General features: G+C 40.8%; 1 protein-coding gene across 2 annotated transcripts in view; it reads left to right on the top strand.

Moving 5' to 3' along the window:
• The window catches only part of MYO5A (myosin VA), a 198,946-nt gene that overhangs the window by 145,687 nt on the left and 43,882 nt on the right, over window positions 1-9,377 (top strand). For both annotated transcript variants that reach the window (XM_056572329.1, XM_056572328.1), the window contains exons 28-29: window positions 2,735-2,962; window positions 5,591-5,691. In XM_056572329.1, the coding sequence (XP_056428304.1) occupies window positions 2,735-2,962; window positions 5,591-5,691 (329 nt within the window). The remainder of the gene's footprint in view (window positions 1-2,734; window positions 2,963-5,590; window positions 5,692-9,377) is intronic.

The following is a 9,377-nucleotide window of genomic DNA, read 5'->3' as shown; positions in this document are numbered from 1 at the left end:
ATGAGCCAATCCAGGTCAGCGTTTGACATCGGCCGGCTCATTGAAATGAAAGGTGTTCCGGACGGATCCGGCACCCATAAACTACAAATGTAGTGTGAACCCCCCATGCCTGTGTTCGCATGCAGTTTTGCTGCAAAGTGTTTTACAGAAATTATGCAAATCCTCTAGACAGTTTATGTGAAATGCTGTTAAATATTATTTTGAGGAAAAAATGTGCAAAGAGACTATGTCTTAACCCCTTAAGGACTCAGCCCATTTTGGCCTTAAGGACTCAGACAATTTAATTTTTACGTTTTCATTTTTTCCTCCTCGTCTTCTAAAAATCATAACTCTTTTATATTTTCATCCACAGACTAGTATGAGGGCTTGTTTTTTGCGCGACCAGTTGTCCTTTGTAATGACATCACTCATTATATCATAAAATGTATGGCGCAACCAAAAAACACTATTTTTGTGGGGAAATTAAAACGAAAAACGCAATTTTGCTAATTTTGGAAGGTTTTGTTTTCACGCCGTACAATTTCTGGTAAAAATTACATGTGTTCTTTATTCTGAGGGTCAATACGATTAAAATGATACCCATTATTATATACTTTTATATTATTGTTGCGCTTAAAAAAAATCACAAACTTTTTAACCAAATTAGTACGTTTATAATCCCTTTATTTTGATGACCTATAACTTTTTTATTTTTCCGTATAAGCGGCGGTATGGGGGCTCATTTTTTGCGCCATGATCTGTACTTTTTTTTGATACCACATTTGTATATAAAAAACTTTTAATACATTTTTTATAATTTTTTTTTTAATAAAATGTATTAAAAAAGTAGGAATTTTGGACTTTTTAAATTTTTTTTCGTTCACGCCGTTCACCGTACGGGATCATTAACATTTTATTTTAATAGTTCGGACATTTACGCACGCGGCGATACCAAATATGTCTATAAAAATTTTTTTTTACGCTTTTTGGGGGTAAAATAGGAAAAAACGGACGTTTTACTTTTTTATTGGGGGAGGGGATTTTTCACTTTTTTTTTACTTTTACTTTTACATTTTTTTACATTTTTTTTTACACTTGAATAGTCCCCATAGGGGACTATTCATAGCAATACCATGATTGCTAATACTGATCTGTTCTATGTATAGGACATAGAACAGATCAGTATTATCGGTCATCTTCTGCTCTGGTCTGCTCGATCACAGACCAGAGCAGGAGACGCCGGGAGCCGCACGGAGGAAGGTGAGGGGACCTCCGTGCGGCGTTATGAATGATCGGATCCCCGCAGCAGCGCTGCGGGCGATCCGATCGTTCATTTTAATCGCGAACTGCCGCAGATGCCGGGATCTGTATTGATCCCGGCACCTGAGGGGTTAATGGCGGACGCCCGCGAGATCGCGGGCGTCGGCCATTGCCGGCGGGTCCCTGGCTGCGATCAGCAGCCGGGATCAGCCGCGCATGACACGGGCATCGCTCCGATGCCCGCGGTTATGCTTAGGACGTAAATGTACGTCCTGGTGCGTTAAGTACCACCTCACCAGGACGTACATTTACGTCCTGCGTCCTTAAGGGGTTAAAGGAGTACTCCGGCGCGCATTTTTTTCCTTTTATCCCGTCCGGACTGCAAAATAAAAGAAAACACACTTTCTCTTACCTGCCAACGAGCCCCCGGAGCTCCGGTACAGGAGTTCGGTCCTCGGGCTGTATTCTTCTTACTTTGTTAGCCCGGCACGTCACACGGAGCTTCAGCCTATCACTGGCCGCAGCGATGTCCCGCCTCTGCCGGTGATAGGCTGAAGCTCCGTGTGACGTGCCGGGCTAACAGAAAGTTAGAAGAATACAGCCCGGGGACCGAACACCTGTAGCGGAGTGTACCGGAGCTATGGGGGTTTGTTGGCAGGTAAGAGAAAGTGTGTTTTCTTTTATTTTGCGACCCGGACGGGATAACATGAAAAAAGTGCGCGCCGGAGTACTCCTTTAAAGACAGGTGTTCATTTTCTGTGGGAATAAATGGTGGACAGCTTTATATGTATTTAGCATTTAAGAGTGAAATAACTTTATTTGCCATATCCTCTGGCTAAGGGGGAGGGGTGTTCTACCATACATCAATGTATACTTTTTGGCAGCCCAGCTACAGTTAGCATGGGAAAGATTTTGAGGCCACATTTAGCTTATTAGTGTAAATGTAAAGCTAAGATATATGTCGAGATCTCAGCTGCTTAAATTGTGTATGTCTGGATGCTTATTGTTGTATACTTATTTTGGGATAAGGACCAATTTTGATTTATGACATGGACTCTGGGATATTAAAATACCCTAAAGGTTGCTGAATCACACAAAGCTCATTGTTCTGTAAAGATCACATGAACCACGTCATTGGTAAGCAAAGATGGATAGAAAATCTGGGGATATGTCCCAGACACAATTACATAAATTTTTAGCTCAATTCCTCACACAGGATATCTCCAGAGATAACATAAAATAGGCTACTAAATGTTCTAAATGTTTGAGACCTATTAGATCTTATTCATATATTATGCTGTGATCAAATCTGAGAATAGTAATAGTAATGTTTAAATGAAATACACTCTATGATATTGAGTAAAATTTTAAGAGAAGTTGTTAATTTGTGCCATGAATGTATGCATTTTTACTTTCATCTTGTGTATTCTGGCAATAAAGCAAAAAATTAGCATTTTTGTCACATGACTTATGTATTCTTTCTTTTTACTATCAGCGTCAGGAACTGGAATCTGAGAACAAGAAGTTGAAGAATGAATTAAATGAATTAAGAAGGGCCATTACAGAGAAAGTTTCCCCGGATCCGTCTGGGCCAGGGGCTCCAGTATATAAAGTTCTTCTCGAACAAATGACATCAGTCAGCGAAGAATTGGAAGTGCGCAAAGAGGAAGTACTCATTCTCAGATCGCAGCTGGTTAGTCAAATGGAAGCTATTCCACACAAGGTGAGATGGATCACGTCTGCCTAAATGGGCACCGTCACTTTAAAAAATCAGGGTCTAGAACAGTGGTCTTCAACCTGCGGACCTCCAGATGTTGCAAAACTACAACTCCCATGCTGGGAGTTGTAGTTTTGCAACATCTGGAGCTCCGCAGGTTGAAGACCACTGGTCTAGAACAAGCCAGGAGAACAGCACACTAAGCACATTTTTTTTCTCTGCTCTGTGCCACACGACCAAAACTGACTTTCAAAATAAGTCTTTGGGACTGTCTAGATCACAAACACAGAGTGGGGAAAGAAGTGCTCAGCCACATGGTTCCGTTCCAGAGATCGGTCTGGGTCTGAACACTCAGACACCGACTGATCAAAACCTTTGACATGTCAAACGTTTTTAAAGCGACTGGTAAACTTTATACCTATTTTATATTAGGTCTATTGAAAATCATCTGGCCATGCTTAGGCCTCATTGACATCATATTTGTACCTTCTGCTGGGATGACTCCATGCTACAAGTAGGGGAATTGGGCCTTACACCACTTATACCTAACTTATTTAAAGGGTACCTCTCATCAAATAAACTTTTGATATATTTTAGATTAACGAATGTTGAATAACTTTCCAATAGCATGTTAATGAAAAATATGCTTCTTTCTATTGTATTTTTCCCGATCAGTCCTGTCAGCAAGCATTTCTGACTCATGCTGGAGTCCTAAACACTCAGAGCTGCCAGCCTGCTTTGTTCACAGCCAAACAGGTTGTGAACAAAGCAGGCTGGCAGCTCTGAGTGTTCTCCTTTGTGAACAAAGCAGACTGGCAGCTCGTAGTGTTTAGGACTCCAGCATGAGTCTGAAATGCTTGCTGCCAGGACTGGTAGGGAGACCCCTAGTGGTCATTTCTACAAAGTGGAACATTAAATAGAAAGAAGCATATTTTTTAATAACATGCAATTGTAAAGTTATTCTGCATACATTAATCTATAATATATCAAAAGTTTTTTTGATGAGAGGTACCCTTTAAATGAATAAAAAGTTGTACAGTTAGTATGAACAGTAATATGAGGAGTTGAGAATCCTGTATTGTTCAGTCCCTTTTCTTTATTGCCTCAATTCCCACCATTAATGATGGTTTGTACTTAGTGCAGGATAGTGTCAAGTACAGTGCGCCATTTTCTGGCTGGTAAGTGTTTTCTGACCAATAATTATTTTTATTTTTTTTCCTTTTTCATCTTTGGGGTAATAAAGGATGATAAGGTAACAATTGCTGCTTTCGTAGCTTTCTGCATGCAATGCAATAACCTTTTACTTTTATTGAACAGCTGATATTGATGTATTAAGCTCAATTGCTGCCTGTCCCTCAATTGCTGTTAATGTACAACAACCGCTGGTAGAGAATTACCAGATTTTTTGTGCTGCCAAGTATAATGCTTTTTGTGCTTAGTGCTTCTGTAATCCATTTGTCAAGTGAAGCCGTTCTAATCTGACGAATGACCATACCGTATACAGTCAATGCTGTCATTTGCTTCCCCCCTTTTATAGATTTTGTTTTAAACCAGTGAAAGAGTGAAATGTAGATTGGTGGCTGCCCTTTAACCCAGCTTCATAAGCGCGTGTGTTTATATCCAGTGATGCCGGGTCTCTACTGCTTGAACCTCTCTTGTCTAGCAGAAACAATATATTTTGCTACCTAATGGTGCATTTATTATATATATATATATATATATATATATATATATATATATATATATAGTGATTATTAGGATTATTTAATAGATTGTTTCTCACCAGTAAAAGTAATCATTAGACTTGTGAGGATTTCCTATACGTGCACAGAACTGCAATGTCTTACTAGATGTCTTAAAGGGGTACCCCGCCCCTAGACATCTTGTCCCCTATCCAAAGGATAGGGGATAAGATGTCAGATCGACAGGGTCCTGCTGCTGGGGACCCCCGCTGCGGCACCCCGCTATCATTACTGCACAGAGCACGCTCACTCTGTGCGTAATGACCGGCGATACAGGGGCTGGAGCATCGTGACGTCACGGCTCCGCCCCCCCCTCGTGACATCACGGCTCCGTCCCCCTTGTGACGTCATGGCCAGCCCCTCAATGCATGTCTATGGGAGGGGGCGTGATGGCCGCCACACCCCCTCCCATAGACTTGTATTGAGGGGGCGGGCTGTGACATAACGATGCTCCGGCCCCTGTATTGCCCGTCATTACGCACAGTAATGATAGCAGGGTGCCACAGCGGAGATCCTGGGGGTCCCCAGCAGCGGGACCCCGGCGATCTGACATCTTATCCCCTATCCTTTGGATAGGGGATAAGATGCTAGGGGCGGAGTACCCCTTTAATCCAAGCAGTCAGCATATGAAATCATATTTCTGCAGGTATTATCTATTGTAAAAGCCAGACTTTAAATGGTTGATAAAAAGGCCTTCATGCTACTCGGTCATGGTTTCTTCAGTTTTCAGAAAGCAGGTTGTGGGGCCATCATATATGTATTACTGCAGATGACACCAGAGGTCCAAGCTACAGTACCCTGCTGAATGGAGGAGATTAGAGATTATTCTTGATCACATTCATGTAAATTAGATTTATACTTCCAGTAATAACTATATGCTGTATTATTTTAGGACACTATGACAGACACATTAGCTATCTCTGAAGATGTACAGAAAATGAAGGACCACAGGGAGATTGCTCAGGCTTATACTGGCATGAAGGAAACCAACAAGTAAGTTGTATTAAGGATGCTGAAACCTATAGTCTAAACTGAACGCTATATGGATGTGTATTACTTTGTACTGATCAGTCCATCTTTGGTATGTGCACCAGCTTTATCCATTAAAGAGGTAAGAGAAATGTTAACCATGTGCTAAAGACAAAGACTGTAGTAATAGTAAGCACTACTAACGTATGCCATTTATATTTAGTGTATATGACTTATGGTACTGGAGAAGTTACATACACAAGTTGGGAGCTATATACCTGTGGGGCTCGAGCTGTGCATCTGAGCCTTCTGCAAAAATATGTCTCCCCCAAGTAGGAAATACCCCAGTGATCTTGATGTTAAAGTAATATGCCATATGGTAACACCACATCTACACATCTAGTAAGATTGTATAGGTGCAAACCAAATAAAACGACAATCTATTGCCGAGTGTGTTAGATATAATAGAACACGTAATATTCTTTGTAATTGCAATTAGAAATGTGCAGCACACGCTTAAGTGCAGTTATATTAAAGGGAACTTGTCACCATGAAAATGCTATGTTTATATAAGGTACTTGGGTAGATGTTCTGAAAAGTCCAGAATAAAGGGGTATAGAATGGTTTTACACATAAGATTGCAATAAAGTAAGAGTAAAAACTGTAAAGAATTTTATTGAAAAAGGCTCCATAGACTAGAGATTATGGAGTCCTCACTGAAATACTAAGGAGACCTTTAAACTAACCTAAAGAAAAACACAAGTCTCTTCATGGTAATAAATCTACCACAAGGTTTTTAAAGGGGTACTCCGCCCCTAGACATCTTATCCCCTATACAAAGGATAGGGGATAAGATGTCTGATCGCGGGGGTCCCACCGTTTAGAGCATCGGGTGCAGCGCCGGAGGCTCGGAATGTCACGCCACGCCCCACTCGTGACATCATGGGCACGCCCCCTTAATGTAAGTCTATGGGAGGGTTTGTGTAGTCCGCCACGCCCCCTCCCATAGACTTGAGGGGGCGTGGCCGTGACGTCACAAGCCCACGCATCGCCAGTCATCCGGCATGGAGCAAAGTTTGCTCTGTGCACCGGATGTCTGGGGTGCCGCAGCCGAGATATCGGGGGTCCCCGGGATAAGATGTCTATGGGCGGAGTACCCCTTTAAACAGAAGGCTCTACCACTGCAATAGAAGAATAATTCTAAAATCCCAAAATGTAAACACGGTGGGGGAAATTTATCAAAACCTGTCCAGAGTAAAAGTTGCTGAGTTGTCCATAGCAACCAATCAGATCACTTCTTTTATTTTTGAAAAGGCCTCTGAAAAGTTAAAAGAAACAATCTGATTGGTTGCTATGGGCAACTCAGCAACTTTTCCTCTGGCCAGGTTTTGATTCATCTCCCCCTGTGTGTTTATAATGCTAATAAACCACTTTTTCAAATAATAATTTTGGAATAACTGCATCAACTAGTCGTTTCCACTGAGAAACTGAGGGGAACTGATCTGCCATTTTTAGGAATCTATTGGCATTCTCATATTGCATGGAAAATGGTTTTGCATGGTCAGATTTTCATTGATTTGTTCTATTTTCTTCATCTTCTTCATTCAATGATTTCATTATTATTTTTTTTTAATCATTTCAAAAAGAACCCTACCGCAGGATTACCATGTGCTGAACGAGGATGGAGAGCTCTGGCTGGTGTATGAAGGGTTAAAACAGGCCAACAGGTTACCAGAATCATCACCATGGGGATATGTGATCTGCTTTTTTCATATTACTAACAATGGCAAAAGCTTAAACCAAGCACAAAATAGGAGCTCAGAATATTGAGCATGATGGAAAAAAAGAAATTGGCTTCTATGACTTTAATAGTTAAATATTCATCCAATAATTTCTGCTCCAAGTGAATAATAATCCAAGAGCACATAACCCAGAAACCCCACACTTTATGGTGCAGGTTTAAGGGCACACAACTGGGTATCGTGGTGGGTTTCCTCAGTAGCATGCAGTTTGGCTTATTTTCTGTCTGGCTTGTGTCTGTTCACATTTGACTGCTGCTTGCTTTAACTGGTACAGGGTATAGAAGTTTCAAGCAGATAAACACATTTCGATGGTGTGCCCAGCACATTTTGCTTACTGCTGTTGCTCGGTAATGATGATGTGTTGCCATTCTATAAATGCAATACAGTGATCTCTCAACTTACAATGGCCTCAACATACAATAGTTTCAACATACAATGGTCTTTTCTGGACCATTCTAACTTGAAACCAGACTCGACATACAATACTACAGACAGTCCAGATCTGTGAAACGTGTGAATGGCTGGAAGAACCGACCAATCAGAATGGGCAATTTACTGGTAAATCACCTGTATTCCTGAAGTGCGTGCACTGACTGGTGTCTGGTAGCGCCCCCTACAGTACAGGGAGGTATAATTATTACATGTTCTGTTTACTTTACCTGTACCAGGGTTAGCTGCTCCTTTGGACATCAGGTGAGGGCGACTCCATGTTACTTTTTTAGGACATTGCGTGTACTGTACAGGACCCTGAAGAAGCTCCTGTCCTCTACATAGACCAGTGTTTCCCAAGCAAGGAGCCTCCAGCTGTTGCAAAACTACAACTCCCAGCATGCCCGGACAGCCTTTGGCTGTCCGGGCATGCTGGGAGTTGTAGTTTTGCAACAGCTGGAGTCACCCTAGTTGGGAAACACTGACATAGAGAGCGATTTACAGCTCCCAGCAGATCTTTCTTACTTTTATATGTAAGGATTTGCTTTATCTATATTAGTTATCTACTTATTTATCTTTAATTCTCACTTTTTCCTATTTTTGGATGACATTTTGGTGCCTTTAGCACCAATTACCAGGTTTCCATAGAGTTCTGGTCTCATCATACAATGGTTTCAACATACAATGGTCGTCCTGGAACCGATTAATATTGTAACTTGAGGGATTACTGTACAATCTCCCCAATTATTCTTTTAAACATCTGCCCTCTAGTGGTCCATGTTGTTTTTTTCTTTTTTTTCTTTTTATCTTATGAAAAGAATTTCAGTCTTTCTGTCTTCTATTAACAAAATCATATTCATGGCCAACACTAAAATTATAGAATAAATAGTTTAGGGATTAATAATGGACTGAAGAGGAGGAAGTTTAGACAAGGGAAGGCTGATTTGGTAAAGATTTAAAGGGGTATTCCAGGAAAAAACATTTTTTTCCCATATCAACTGGCTCCAGAAAGTTAAACAGATTTGTAAATTACTTCTATAAAAAAAAAAAAAATCTTAATCCTTCCTGCAGTTATCAGCTGCTGAAGTTGAGTTGTTCTTTTCTGTCTGACAACAGTGCTCTCTGCTGACATCTCTGCTTGTCTCAGGAGCAAATCCCCATAGGAAACCTCTAATGCTTCGGAGAGTTCCTGAGAGAAGCAGATATGTCAGCAGAGAGCACTGTTGTCAGACAGAAAAGAACAACCCAACTTCAGCAGCTCATAAGTACTGGAAGGATTAAGATTTTTTAATAGAAGAAATTTGCAAATCTGTTTAACTTTGTGGAGAGCCAGTTGATATAAAAGAAAAAAAAAATTCTTGGATAACCCCCTTAAAATAGTCAAGACGAGAATGAATAAAAGCAATAATAAGAGTTTCAACAGTAAGAAAAGGGCAGATTCAAAAAATGTTTTTGAGGTGCAGGTGAGAAGATTGTGAA

The sequence above is a fragment of the Hyla sarda genome, chromosome 4 (assembly GCF_029499605.1).
Source record: "Hyla sarda isolate aHylSar1 chromosome 4, aHylSar1.hap1, whole genome shotgun sequence".
Taxonomy (NCBI): Eukaryota; Metazoa; Chordata; class Amphibia; order Anura; family Hylidae; genus Hyla; species Hyla sarda.
The sequence above is the reverse complement of the archived record's forward strand: the minus strand, read 5'-3'. Positions and strand labels throughout refer to the sequence as shown.